This window comes from Sinohyriopsis cumingii, chromosome 6 (assembly GCF_028554795.1).
Source record: "Sinohyriopsis cumingii isolate HCF-2022 chromosome 6, ASM2855479v2, whole genome shotgun sequence".
In the NCBI taxonomy this organism is placed as follows: Eukaryota; Metazoa; Mollusca; class Bivalvia; order Unionida; family Unionidae; genus Sinohyriopsis; species Sinohyriopsis cumingii.
In genome coordinates, this window is record NC_142966.1 from 1,370,486 (window position 1) to 1,386,353 (window position 15,868).

Genomic DNA, 15,868 nt, shown 5'->3' on the forward strand with positions numbered 1-15,868 from the left:
GAAGACTTTTATGTTGTACCCATTGCCTCATGAATGTCTACAGGACCTTTGAAGACTTATGTTGTTCCCATTGCCTCACGAATGTCTACAGGACCTTTGAAGACTTTTATGTTGTACCCATTGCCTCAGGAATGTCTACAGGACCATTGAAGATTTTTATGTTGTACATTAAATGAACGAAGCTGGTGCAGAGATGGAGACATGATGTATTCTGTCCTGGATAAGATGTATTATTCACTCACAGAAAATAAATCCAAGATCAAAATAAATTATTTCAGCACATGAGGTTGTGGCAGTTGCCACCGGCATTGCATTGGAGAGCAACTGTTCCCTAATTAATATCATGCATGCCATGGGATGAAGGTCAGAGTCAGTGTTGTCTAGTTTTTAGCTTGTTCAACCCAAAAGTCTCAGTTTGACTTGGTGAGACCTATTGTTCAGCAGTTTCTTAGTGACACACAATCTGCTCAGTTGGCCTAAGTGGTTAGAGCATCCACTTCAGATGCAAGATGTCGCAGATTTGAACCCCTGCAGAATCATACCAAAGACTTATGAAAATGGTACTAGCAGCTGCCTCGCTAGGTGCTCAGCATTAAGAGGTTAGTGTTATCACTGGTTGGCCTGGTGTCAGGATAATGTGACTGGGTGAGACGTGATGCTACATGTCTGCGGCATGATACCCCAGTGCTAGGTGTCACTTTAAACTGCCACACTGCTGGCACCATGGAAATATGACTGAATTTTTTTTAAAGCTGCGTTAAAAATCCAAATGACACACTCTCTTAGTGGCACTGCATTTTGACTTCCACTGGAAATACAGTAGGGGAGTGCAATGCAACTTCTTCACACACCATAGGAACTGAAGATGGCCCTTTTTGTAGCTCCCTTTTACCTATCTCTCTGAGGTATCATGATTGTGTTATGTAATTGAAGATAAACCAATAGTTGGAGTAAAGATTCTTAATCAGTCGTAATATAGATACACCCTCCCAACCTCCCCAAAGTCACATCCTACTGACTGTGCATACATTCTGCTCCTGGATCAGTAGTAATTATAGTATAGATGGGATTGAGCACCAGTCTCTGTATCTAAGTGGGAAATCACTGTGCCTGATTTCCGCCTATGACACAGACAATTTCTAGTTTTGATTGCTTAAAGTTTTGCTTAGGCGGGCTGGATTTGTCAGGTAATGGTCATACTCATAATGTATTGTGAAGAACTATTATTGAAGAATCATATTTTACTTCAAAAATTGGTTTCATGCAATGGCAGGTACTTAAAATTTTAGAGAATTTTCAGACTCTAAAATTGTAACACTCAACATCTTACTTTGAATTTCAGACTATACGTGACAAATACCGTGAGGTAGAAGTGGAAGGGATGCATCGAGACCTGGTGTTCAGGTTCATTGAGGTTCAGACCCTACTTCTATGCCCGATATGTCCTCACATTTGTGAGTACATATGGGGACTCCTAGGAAAGGTAAACTGCTAACAGTCTGCAATACGTTTGGGGACAGGATAAAGCATTCAAACTGAAGATTTAGATATTGGTTATTATTATACAAAATGATACAGTAGGCACAGTGTTGGAATAGTAGGTCCTCAGTATAATACAGTGTGTTACAGTAGGTCCTCAGATTGTGTTTTGTCACGACCACATTAATGAGAAAACACCTGTCTAGCAGTTTCAGTGTCATCAGTTTGTTATGGCTCAAAGTAAAGGTTTGCTTTATATTTCCTAAGTCCTTTTATAAATTCTCATCATACTTGGCATGAATGATTATGAATATAAAACCACCTCAAAGAAAATATGCATCACAATTTTGATTCAAGTTTTTATAGGATATAGTTATTATGATGTGATGTCCATCCATCTGTTACCAATTTCATTCCACACAATAACCAGATTTGTCCACCATTACCAACTTTATGGCTGTCTTGTACTTAATAATTCTACTGATTTGGGGGTTGAAAGCTTGAAAGTCAAGGTCACTGACTGAAAGAAGAAACACGTTTAAGGGCCACAGACCTTAATAAGAATGTTTTGAAGGGTTAGTACTTGAGATTTCAGGAGGCATTTTATTTTGAGGTCAAATGGTTGAAGGTCAAGGTCACTGGCTCATTGAATATTAGACAAACTTCTTTGCCATATGATGACACATTGTGGATGGATATGACATGTGACCACACATTATGGATGGATCGCATATGACCACAGTGTAGATGGATTGCATATTACCACATGTGGATGGATTGCAAGTTTGAAAAGAAACCTTTAAATTTTGGGGTCTAAAGTTTAGTTATCACTGTCTTAGAGAGTATAATAAGAAAATATAGGTTGCAATGCATTATATTTAGTTCATGACTGAACCAGTAGGCAACCATGGCTTACTAGTTCATTCACAGCATTCATGTTGTACATTTTTGTGAGGACTAAATCTGGGGGACGTAATTAGTAAAAGTCCTATGACCTTGGACTTACTTTTCTACAGAAATTTTGAAAACAGTTCATGAGACAGGTACTTTACTAACATGGTAAAACCTAAAGTAGAGTCCATAGGTTTCTTTCCATATTTTTAAAATTTCTGATATAGATAGAGACCTTTTTGGTAACCTGGTTATCTCCCTCTCATTTTAGGTATTAACTACATCCAGTAGGTAATTCAGCTGCTAGACAAGAAGATAACTGCTATCGTCACTAACAAATCCATCTTTGCCAAGTGTTTTGTATTTGGTTATGTTTAGTTATGGAGCAGGGATGATTTCTAGCCCCTTTCACAGTATGCAAATACTGTGGAGGAAATGACTGGGGAACTATATATGTATAGAGCAACAAAATGAAGGAAATCTCTCTATCTCTCTCTTTCTCTCTCTCTCTCTCTCTCTATATATATATATATATATGTGTGTGTGTGTGTGTGTGTGTGTGTGTCTGTGTGTGTGAAACCGGAGAACCATCACAACACATAATTTTACTCAACTGTTACATCTTACACATTTTTTCTTTTTTGTACGCAAATAAACAAAGATAAAAAAAATGTAATGCAAATTAAAATATATAAAATGGTCATTCCTAACACAAACACGATATGATTAAAACAGTACAGCATACACATATAACACACACAATACAATAGATTGATCCTTGGTCAAGATCACTAAAATTTAGGGACCATGATATAGAAACCAGTTGCAAGACCTAGTGTCTGAGTAAGGAAGTATATGTCATAAAGAAATATACTGGAAAGGAAAAACAAAGGGACCAGCTCCAGGGACATTGTGAGTACAACACATCGTAAAATAATAAAATGCAAAAAGCAGTGAGATACCCCATAACAAGAATAATAAATACTTTGTTTCTGCAAAATTCTTTTCGATTTGTTACTGAAAAACAAACACCCACTCTATAGGGGATACAGAAACTCGTTAAAGTTTTTAAATTGCCAACAAAGAAAATAGCATACAGCTCACCATTCATAAAATAACTGATAAATGGTCCAGCTATTGTGGAATGTGATCAATGTGTTATAGATAGGTATGACTAAAATATGCAATGAAAAAATGGAGTGCAGTGGAAATAAAATAATCAATGGAAATTATTTTTGTTTTTAATTGTTTCTTAGAAAAAAATCAGAATAAGTTTTTTAATCATCAGATGCATACATATGTTTGAATTGCACAACAGAAATTAGAATTAATTTTCAAAATAATTGTAGGAAATGTGCCCTTTTGAGAAAGTATGCAATCGTCGTAACCAAATGGAAACTATGACATTAATAATGTTCATTGCTCAATTTTTGGACAGTATAAATGGAAATAAAGTACACAGTGGAAATTATTTATTTTATTTTTAAATGATTTGTTTGATTAAGGAAGGTTAACAGAAGGATTTCATCATGAGGTGCAAATTCTAAGTGTTTTGCAAAATACAGATCATCACGAATGAGACAACAACACATCATTCCCACATTGTTTGGAAAAAAAACTGTATGTACATGTGATTATACAGCAACAAGACCATCACTTAATGAACCATACAGCAACAAAATAAACACTTTTGTCAAAATGTAAATTATTTTAAAAAATTGTACAATAAAAAATAATTTATAAACATGTAATTATGCAATTTTGAACATATAATTGTACAACAGATAATTGATGTGAGCATGTAATTACAAATCAATAAAGTGATTACATTTTGAACATACAAATATGAATGTATAATTATACAACAGCAAAATAATCGCTTGAACACGTAATTATGCAGCAAAATAATCTCTTTATTAACTTATAATTATACAACAAAATAATCACTTTATGAACTTGTAATTACACAATGAAATAAAATAATCCCTGATGAGTGTATTTGGGTATACAACAGCAAAACAATCACCTAATGAATGTTTAATTATACTAATCACATTTTGAATATATAGTTAAGCAGCAACAGTAATGACCATGGAAAAAAAATAATCACTATAAATTATACAGCAACAAAATAAGCTCTTGTTATCAGTATTACCAGTGTAAAGACAATCTTTAGGTCATTTATATTAATGAAATATTTGACAATCATTACTTATTTTATGCATTTTGATGTGTCCTTCTTTTAATTACTGATTACTAGATATTTTTTTTTCTCACCACTGCTAATACATTGGAGGTTTGGGGGGTAATATTGTTTGTTTGGATGACAGCCAAGACGTTTCCATATGTAGTCTTTAACAAAATCAGACATGTTTCCATATCTAGTCTTTAACAAAATCAGACATGTTTCCATATTTGGTCTTTAACAAAATCAGACATGTTTCCATATTTGGTCTTTAGCTGAATTAGACATGTTTCCATATCTGGTCTTTAGCTAAATCAGACATGTTTCCATATCTGGTCTTTAGCTAAATCAGACATGTTTTTACAGTGCATCATAATTAAGAAATTTTGTTACAGTTAGCATAATTATTTTGTGATGGCTACAGTCTTTGTTATTGCATTGAAGATTAAGTGTTAAAAATAATGGATGCATTGTCTTCCAAGGACAATTAACATCGGAACTGTTTTAATTTAAAGTTGCATTATTATTACTTTTGCTTCCAGCTACAATGGTATGGTGTTAATATATTTTTTATTCGCTTTCATTTCACAGAATTACAGGATGAATCAATTAGCAAAACTAAATAGCTTCAAATTTCTTTTTCCCCCAAAATTAAAAATAAACTTGTAGTAGATCTGATATCTTTTGTTGCCTAAAATGGTTAAACATTGGGAAACAGCAATATTAATTGGCTACATATGAAAAGTGGGTTTACTGTGTGACTTTATATGGCTTTAATTGTGATAGTATGAACAGATGGATACTGTAAATCATAGTATTTTAGCCTCATGAAATTTGACTGAAGTTTTAATTTCAGCATATTAATGACATAAACTTTGAGCAAATTAATGAGGTACTAATATTAAGTTTTTTGATGTAATGGTTTACAGTTTTCATAGTCCTACAAATGATACCCAGGTTAAACCTTATACAGGTTGAAAATTGTCACTATTACATTTTTGTGATTTCATTATAGAAGTTGAACAAGCATATAATCTTGGTGAAAATAACTCTTTGGTAAAATTGCTATGAGTATGCTTGCTGATATTTTGTAAATATTGCATTCTGAATAGATGTGTAAGTTAACATACATGTGTAAGTTGTTATACATGTACAGTACAAGTTTCAAGTTGTAAAGTATATCCCAGGACAGATGGAAGGTGAGACATAGGGATCCATCATTTTGGTTAATTTGTCATTATAAAATGGGAAAAGAAAATTTCTGAATATCATGGAATTTCTGTGTTACATATCACAGCCAGACAGCATCATGAGAGCATCATGGCCACAAGTTGGTTTCTACGACTGCATCCTGGTGAAGGCATCTGCATACCTGATGGAGGCTGCTCATGACTTCCGAAAACGCCTGAAGGCCTATGTGATGCCTGGGAAGGGAAAGGTAACAAACAGTTGGATTAATAGTAAACTTTGTGGAACTTAAATTTTGTTGGTTTCATTGGCACTTTTAAGACATTGGGTATATCATGACGAGGAAATTGGAACAAAATGTTTCTCCCTTGGACACAACGGGATAGCTGGCCTGAATGGGTATCAAACCATTTACCCTTGGATTACAACTGAGCTTCTATGGCTTACGTGCAACTTATTTGTCTTTTGCCTAATAGAAGCTAATAATGTTGAAATGGTCTTAACTTTTAACTATGTTCATGCCAAGATGAAGTGTAAGGTTACAGGTGAAATACACAATGTACAAAAAGTATGCCAGGATAGTATGTACAAGTATGTTAGGATAGCATGTACAAGTGTGCTTGGATAGTATGCACAAGTGTACTAGGATAGTTTGTACAAATGTGCTAGGATGGTATGTACAAATGTGCTAGGATGATATGTACAAGTGTACTAGATGGTATGTACAAGTGTGCTTGGATAGTATGCACAAATGTACTAGGATAGTTTGTACAAATGTGCTAGGATAGTATCTACAAGTGTGCTTGGATGGTATGTACAAGTGTGCTAAGAATGTATGTACAAGTGTGCTAAGAATGTATGTACAAGTGTGCTAAGATAGTATGCACAAGTGTGCTAAGATAGTATATACAAGTGTGCAAAGATAGTATGTACAAATGTGCTAGGATGGTATGTACAAGTGTGCTAGGATAGTATGTACAAGTGTACTAAGATAGTATGTACAAGTGTGCTAAGATAGTATGTACAAGTGTGCTAGGATAGTTTGTACAAATGTGCTAGGATAGTATCTACAGGTGTGTTAGGATGGTATGTACAAGTGTTCTTGGATAGTATGCACAAGTGTGCTAGCATAGTTTGTGCAGATGTGCTAAGATAGTATGTACAAGTTTGCAAAGATAGTATGTACAAGTGTGCTAAGATAGTATGTACAAGTTTGCTAAGATAGTATGTTAGTATGTACAAGTGTGCTAGGATAAATTTATTATATTTTTGTTCTTTTAATTCACTCTGACATTAAAATTGGAACAAGTGAGTATTAAAATCTGATAAATGTAACAAAACTGGGTTATATATATATAAATATATATATATATACATATATATATATATATATATATATATATATATATATATATATATATATATATATATATATATATATAGTGAGACAGACACATACCTACATACTATTGTCAGCTATGTTAAGATTTTATATTCATGTGTTTTAAAAGTAATTTGCACCATAACATACACCATTACAACTGCTGCTAGGGCATGCAAATGCATGAATCATGCAAAGCTTTAACAAATTTGGACATTTGGAAAGCATTGATGTGTGAACTTGTGCATATTAGTTCGAAGGTTTGCATACAAAATGCACTCTGCCAGAATAGAATTTTTATTTTACTATAAACTTAATAAATCTGTATAAAAAAAATATAAAGTAAGGATGCTTATTTGATCCAAATTACATAGAGGAAGGTTAATACTAAAGGATGCCTGGAAATTCCACTTGTTATTTATGAAAGAAAAATATGGACTAGAGGGCTTCTGCCGTTGATGCCATTTTCTCTCATTTTTGTATGTGTGGACTTGTGTGTATGTATGGACTTTTGTGTATGTATGGGCTTTTGGTCGATTTTTGGAAGGTAAGATCATAGTTAAATATGGCTGGGCAGAAAATTAACTGATTCTTTTCAACTTAATGTTATTAGTGTCATGAATATGCAGAGTGAAAGGCAGAATGAAGAAAGTGATGGATGAAGTGGAATTTCTTGCCACGACAATTTTAAAATAATGTCAGATGGGTTAGTAAAACTGACAAAGAAAAAAAAACATAATTGATGCAAATTATAGACATTTTAGCTATTAGAGTTCATATGGTTACAATGCAGCACAAAGATGGGAAATAAGATGTGTAGTATACACAAATGTTGTTATTGGGAGGCTTTTACGTTAGAAATTGGCTGCTTAAATTTAGGATGTTAATTCTTATGCAGTTCACCAAGTCAGCCAATCACATGCATATTAGAACTGAGATATCAAAGAGACAGTACCTGTGAACTGTGGAAAATTCTACAAAACAACTATAAATGAACAGATTGAAAACTTGTTTGAGTTGGTAGGCTAGCTGTACATGGCAGACTGTGTAAGAGAGTTATCAGCACAGAACAATATTTACACTCCGATAAGGAACATACTAAACTCAGAATGAGCAGATTAGTAATTGTTCAGCAAGAGGGGGTGTCTTGTGAGGAATTTAATTTCAGTATTGCCCTAACAGAGTGGAGCAAGAAGAAAGAGAGATATTTAAGTGGTGGGTAAATAGTGAACTTTGCCCCAATTTCTTCACTACCCCCCACAATTTTTTTTTCTATTCTTCTTTTTGTTTTGGTGACAATGGGGTTGAGGTAGTGATTCACCTTTATATAAAAATTCTGGCAGCATCTCTTCACTATAACAAATGTAATATAACAAACATATACCAACAGTAACACAAAATAACAAACATACACCACAAGAAACATAAGCATACACCACAAGTAACGTAACGTACACCACAGATTTGTGTATCATTGTTGAGTTATTATTATTTCCATCTTTATTTTCTTGTCCAGAAGGCGCCAGAACCTCCAACTCATGCTACTGTGTATATTGCCAAGTCCTTCCCTCCATGGCAGAATACAATTCTGGTCACTCTGCGAAGCATGTACGAGGTAAACATTCCAACTTTTATCTTGCTTATGAATTGTACAGAGGATTTTAGAAGATGGGAATTGTTTCCTGACCATTTAACAAAATTCATGTGATTTATCTTGGAAGGTATTTTTTGAGCAGCCTGTTTCATATGAAGTTGAAGAATTTGATTTGTTAAATACAAAAATATAGGGCAAGAGCTACACTTGAATCTTCCTTAAGTAGACACTGAAATAAATTGTCTGAAAAACTTGTTTTCTTAGAAGTTCATTTTCAAAACAGATTCAAGTTTAGAACAAAAATATTTTTAAAATATGTAGAAGGGAAACACTGCAAGATGTTAGCAAATATTGTGTGTAAATGAATATAGGATCAACACTTTCCCAGAAGTGTCTGGAATACATTGGTATCATATTAGAAACCAATATTTGCTCATTCTTGTCAAAATCAAATCAAAATTTGGAACACTTAAGCTAGAGATAAGAATTTTTCCAAATGCATTTGAAATGTGAGAAATTTGGAGTTGTTTAATTCTTTCGTGATCTTTTAACAAGATTAGTCTTAAAGGTAAAGATTTGTCAGCTTTGAAGTTATAAAAGCAAAGAGTTTCTCAGGGACATTTAAAAAATAAAGTAAGCATCTGGAAAAAGGCTTTTGTTCAATACGTCCATCACCATTCGGATTTGTGATTGAAAATGCCGCATAGAAAACAATGAAGGTAAGTAATAACTATGACAATAATAATGTACCTCCCAACCGCTAGTATTTCTGGAGTAAGCTGGATATTCTTATTTCTAACATTAGAAATGTCTAAGACTTTTTAATATTCACAACATTAGAATATACATGAAATCTTTTCTGTTTTCTTCCCTTAAAAGTGTAAAATGCAAACATTTTTATTAAATATAGGTCAACAGAGGTTTCCCAGACAACAAGGAGATAGTCCAAGAATTGAAGGATAAACCAGTGCTGAAGAAATACATGAAGAGAGTCATGCCATTTGTACAAGTAGCCAAGGTCAGTTTGTACAAGTAGTCAAGGTCAGTTTGTATAAGTACCCACAGTCAGTTTGTACAAGTAGCCTGAGTCAGTTTCTACAAGTAGCCAAGGTCAGTTTCTACAAGTAGCCAAGGTCAGTTTATACAAGAAGCCAAGGTCAGTTTCTACAAGTAGCCAAGGTCAGTTTCTACAAGTAGCCAAGGTCAGTTTCTACAAGTAGCCAAGTCAGTTTGTACTAGTAGGCAGAGTCAGTTTGTACAGGTTGGCACAGTCAGTTTGTACAAGTAGTCAAGATCAGTTCGTATAAGTACCCACGGTCAGTTTGTACAAGTAGCCAAGGTCAGTTTATATAAGTAGCCAATGTCAGTTTGTACAAGTAGGCAGAGTCAGTTTGTACAGGTTGGCACAGTCAGTTTGTACGAGTAGCCAGTCAGTTTGTACAAGTAGCCAAGTTTCCGTGGGTCAGTGGTTTTTCACAGAGTATTCCTGGGTTCTTCCTCCACCAAACATACTGGCCACCATGTATAGCCCATTAGGTACTGAATAAAGGGCATTAAACCCACAGAACAAAACTAATGTTTCTAGGTGAAAGAATGAAAACTGTTAGAATATTATTTTGATTCCCCTGTGCTGACAATGAGAGTATGGTCAGTTGCCATGGAGTCAGAATTGCATCCATTAAATGCTTTCAGTGATTTATATGCTCGTGTACATAACAGTTGTGATGTAGTACTAGCCCAGTTGTTGATTTTTATTAATGTGATATTTGTTAAGGGAGGTCACCAATTACTGTTCTCATAAAAGAGATATAATCACAGTTATTATTTTGGGTTTAATGCCATTTCTCAGCAAAAGAGAAGGTTGTACATGGCAGCCAGTATAAGTGGTGGATGAAGAACCCAGGAAAACCTTGGTAAGACTTCTCTTTGAATAATGGAATTGAACCGTTCAATATGGAAATAACTTGGGGATCGGGTAGCAATATACATAAATAGTTATGTTCCTGTTATACTGTGATCAGATGATGATTTACCAGGGCTTGAACACATTTCAATGGAAAAAGACTATACTTTTTAAAATTCACTTCTGCCTACTGTTTTATGGGATGAAATACTTTGATAAAAAAAGATAATATTGACAGTAGAATGAATGTTGTTACCCGCTACAGCCATTTGCAGTCATTGAAACTAAGAATAGATTAATTTCTGTAGCACAGTAGGTTATGATTCCTTAGTTGATGAAGGCCTTGTGATAAGGTCAAAATAAAGGCCTTGTGATCAGCTCAAAATGAAGGCCTTGTTATAAGGTAAAATAAAGGACTTGTGAGAAGCTCAAAATGAAGACCTTGTGATAAGGTCAAATGAAGGCCTTGTGAGAAGCTCAAAATGAAGACCTTGTTATCAGCTCAAAATGAAGACCTTGTGATAAGGTCAAATGGAATTCATGATAGTAACCCTAATTATATTCATGATAGTGTCCCTAGTGATATTCATGATAGTGCCCTAATGATATTCATAATAGTGTCCCAAATGATATGATAGTGCCCCATATGATATCCATGATAGTGTCCCAGATGATATTCATGTTAGTGTCCCAAATGATATTCATAATAGTGTCCCTAATGCTATTCATGATAGTGCCCCAAATGATAGTCATGATAGTGTCCCAAATGATAGTCATGATAGTGTCCCAAATGATAGTCATGATAGTGTCCCAAATGATAGTCATGATAATGCCTCTAATGATATTGATGATAGTCTCATAACTAAATTCATTTTTGCAATTTATTTTACTTATGAAAATGATCTTAATGATGGTGTTGGAATTTTGCAGTAAGTAAAACACAACACAAAACTGGTTAAAAGAAACACTCTTGATACATAATAATATTTGTTTTAAATCATTAGACAAAGTGGATTTGTGATCAAGCAGGACATTCATAAAACCCACAACACTGGTTGCTTATCATCACAAAAGAAATAAAATTATAAGTGAAATAGGTGAATCTAAAGAGTTCCACAATCAGTGGTTGTCAGATAAAAATAAAAATTCTTAGGTATGTTGTTGAAACTTGTTAAAGACATCCTGGCAAAACGTTAAGAAGAAATCTTGTAATTTATTAATTATAAATGGTATTACAGCATCAATTTCCATATCCCACTCTCTCTCTTGCATCAATATTAGTTAAGATGACATACATAGTGTTATTGGTTTAAGTCAATGCAATTCCTATGGTATGGATTTATCACATCACAAGCTACTTAAAAAGAAATTAAAGTTCAGTAACTATCCACTTTTACCATTTCTCATAATGCTTCAAGATTTCTAGATTGTTGGAAATTAACAAATTTGGTTCCAGTATATAAAAAGGTTGTTTCCAGTCTTGCTCATTCCAGTCTGTTTTGTCCAACGTCTTTGAAAATTGTGTCTTCAGATATTTGCATAATTATGTTTTTCAGCATAATTTGACTTGTAACCAATTAACCTGGTGATGCTGCAACATAAAAATTACTAGATATTTATGGTATGACTAGTGTAGCACTAAACCAAGAAAAGGAAGTTAGAATTGTTTTCTTTGATGTCATTAAAGCATGTGTTCATGTTTGGCATTCCAGATTTGTATAGTGTTTGTTCATGGTTGGCGTTCCAGATTTGTAAAGCGTTTGTTCATGTTTGGCATTCTGGATTTGTAAAGTGTTCATTCATGTTTGGCATTCCTGATTTGTAAAGCATTTATTCATGTTTGGCATTCCAGATTTGTAAAGTGTTTGTTATGTTTGGCATTCCAGATTTGTAAAGCATTTGTTCATGTTTGGCATTCTGGATTTTGTAAAGCATTTGTTCATGTTTGGCATTCTGGATTTGTAAAGTCTTTGTTCATGTTTGGCATTCCTGATTTGTAAAGCATTTATTCATGTCTGGCATTCCAGATTTGTAAAGTGTTTGTTCATGTTTGGCAGTCCAGATTTGTAAAGTGTTTGTTCATGTTTGGCATTCTGGACTTGTAAAGTGTTTGTTCATGTTTAGCATTCCAGATTACTTAATGAACTTAAAAGATGGGCATTCAGGGTAGTTGAATGTTGTGGTTAGAACATTATTCATCATTAAGCTAGCAATATGTGATCCTGATTTCCTATTTTTGGATTTCAGACTACTAATGCAGGAGTCTGTCAAAAAGTTCTCCTTGGACCTTGTTTTTTTATAGTTTATATCAGTGGTATTGTAAGTGATGTGCAGTCATCAAATAGGCTATTCACTGATTATACTTCACTATATATATTCATTGTAAACCAAAATGAGGCAGTTTAATTCTTAATTGGACATTAAAAAATTACATGGCTGCTCCCATCAGCTAGTGACCTTTAATCTAAACAAAACAAAATCAATGCTCATAATGTCCTATTCAGCAGGTGTCTGTCAAAGATACTCAAGAAATAATCCAACATAAGCATTTAGGTGTGATATTGGTGATGCCACTTGGAATGCATATGTAAAGCATTTGTCCAAAATGGCTTGGGAGAAAGTGAATACATTTAAAAATTTGAAATATAAATCTGATCACTTGTCCTTGGAAAGAATAAGTTTCATATGCTTCCCTTATATAATTAGTTTGGTTGTATGTGTACTATGCAAGAAAAAGAAACTGGAAATAAATCAGTGTGGAGGCTATGAGAATAGTTACTAGAAAGAGTGCATCGGAGGAACTATTATTATGGGGAAACTTGGTTGAGACTTTATAGGCAGATTAGTTCTGTCATTTAAAATGTACCAAAATATTTATAAGATGCAGATCACCTGTTGGTTGTTAGCAACGATGCCTACACCACTCAGTCTACAAACACTATTCAACTCCCTTTGTGCAGAACAACAATGAATCAAAAATCATTTCTGCCTTCCACAATTCAACTGAAACAGGGAGCCCTGGCTCGATGAGTGGTCTGAAGCACTCACCTTTACTGATAACTGCCTTCTCCCCTCTAACCATGTGGGTTTAAGTCTTGAGCTTGGCGAATGTGGGTATGTAGTGTTTCCTGTTACCCTCATTTATGCTTCAGGGATCCTCACAATTTTAATTTGACCCCCAGTTTTGATTCCAGAGTTTGCTTTTTACTCACTCTGACACACCAATTCTGACACCAAGGGGGGATTTTATTCTCATCCCTACACTGGTACATGAGAAAGCTTACCAGCAGGTTCAGATAGGTCAATGGTTCTTGCTTTGATTTTCCTGGGTTCTTCCTCTAGCAGTTATACTGGCTGCCATGTTTAGCCTATCATGCGATGAAAAATGGCATTAAACCCAAAACCTACCTGAATCTCAGTAAACATAAACTTCTTTAGTATTATGGTGGTGATTGTGTATATCATCATAGCTTGCAGTAGATTGAATAACAATTTAATTATGTTTGTAATAGTAGGTACTGCACATGTGGATAATTCAGTAAATTGATAAATTTGTGTACACATTATTACAGAATATCGAGCATTACCAAGTTATCAACATAACAAACAGCATTGCGGATGCATGCCTAAATCTATTATAAAGAAGTTTACTAACATCCTGCGTATAGAAAGAAATTCAGTGTATTATTATATTCAGTATATTATCAATATTCAGTATATTTTTATATTCAATTTATTATCAATATTCAATATATTATTATATGTACCCACTTCACTTTGCAAACAAGTCATGCTCCAAATCATGTTTTTTTCTCACAGGAAAACTTTGAAAAGCTTGGATTAGCAGCTTTAAATCTGACAATGGAATTCGATGAGAGGGAAGTGATCGAAAAAAATATGAAGTATCTGGTTAACACTCTTGAGGTAAGAATCCAGCACTTTTTGTGTTAATTATTTTAAGAATTGTGATACACGTCTCATGCAGAGATTCTAATATTTCATATTTCATTGGCACTCTGCATCATATTTGTGATATCTGAACAATAATTTACACCATTTCAGTAAATATTTTATGGTCATAGACTAGAAGAGCTTATGGGATGATTGTCGTCTATCGTATGTCTTTTTGTCATCTGTCCATCCATTAACACAAGTTTGTTACCACTACTTCTACTAAACTGTTGCTGAGAAACTTTACACACACATTCCTTGTTTGGTCTAGTTGGTCCTAAATAAAAATGGCGCCATTTGGCCATCCAGTATGGCTGCCACAGTGGTCATCTTGCATATTTTGTTATTGCTACTCCTCTTGAATGGATTGTCATAGTATCATGGAATTTTCACTTAACAACTTCTGATAATATCTTGTTGGCCCTAAATGAAAATGGGTGCCAGTCTTATGTCCAATATGGCCACTGAGTTGGCCATCTTGAACATCATGTTATCACTACTCCTGAATGAAAAGTCATATTGACAGGAGTTTTCACTTGAAGACTTATGTTGTTTGGTTTGTCCTTAATGAAAATGGTGCTACTTGCACATTCAGTATGGTTGCCACAGCTGCCATTATGATAATCTTGTTCTTGCTAATCTTCCATGGATGGTTGTATCAACATGTGGTTTTCACAAAAAAGAAAACAGTGTCAGTATGGTGACCACACTGCCATTTTGAAAATCGTGTTGTCACAGTTGAATGAATTGCCATATCAGTATGGGTTGATGCTTTTTATAATGTCTAGTTAATCATAACTGATAATGGTGTCAATCTGACTCCATTATGTCCTCCAGAAATCTTATCTCTACTTGTATTTGTTATTTTGCTTTCACCACAAGACTTATTGTTACGTCTGCGTGGTTGGATTCAGCCAGTGTGGGTATGTGAGAAAGCTTGCCAGTAGCTTCTCGTGGGTCGGTGGTTCTTTCCAGGGTTTTCCCGGATTCTTCCTCCACCATTAATATTGGCCGCCATGTATAGCCTATTGTGTGCTGAAAAATGGCATTAAACCCCACAACAACAACATCTGCATGGTCCTAAATGAAAAGGGTATGAAACTAATATCCAATATGGCCCAGTATGGCAGCCATCTTTAAAGTCTACTTATTGCTACTCCTCTTAAACAGAAAGTAATATCAACATGGGGTTGTCACCAGGAAACAAATGTTTTTTTGGTCCTAAATTCAAATGACGTTGATCTGACATTCAATATAGCCACGATCCTCTGACATCCAATATGGCCATCATCTGCT

At 34.4% G+C, this 15,868-nt stretch overlaps 1 protein-coding gene across 2 annotated transcripts in view; it reads left to right on the forward strand.

Annotated features, from left to right (window-relative positions):
* The window catches only part of LOC149796264 (leucine--tRNA ligase, cytoplasmic-like), a 119,920-nt gene that overhangs the window by 89,518 nt on the left and 14,534 nt on the right, over positions 1–15,868 (forward strand). For both annotated transcript variants that reach the window (XM_089960901.1, XM_089960902.1), the window contains exons 24-28: positions 1,343–1,483; positions 5,853–5,993; positions 8,641–8,739; positions 9,629–9,736; positions 14,441–14,545. In XM_089960901.1, coding sequence (XP_089817027.1) covers positions 1,343–1,483; positions 5,853–5,993; positions 8,641–8,739; positions 9,629–9,736; positions 14,441–14,545 — 594 coding nt within the window. The remainder of the gene's footprint in view (positions 1–1,342; positions 1,484–5,852; positions 5,994–8,640; positions 8,740–9,628; positions 9,737–14,440; positions 14,546–15,868) is intronic.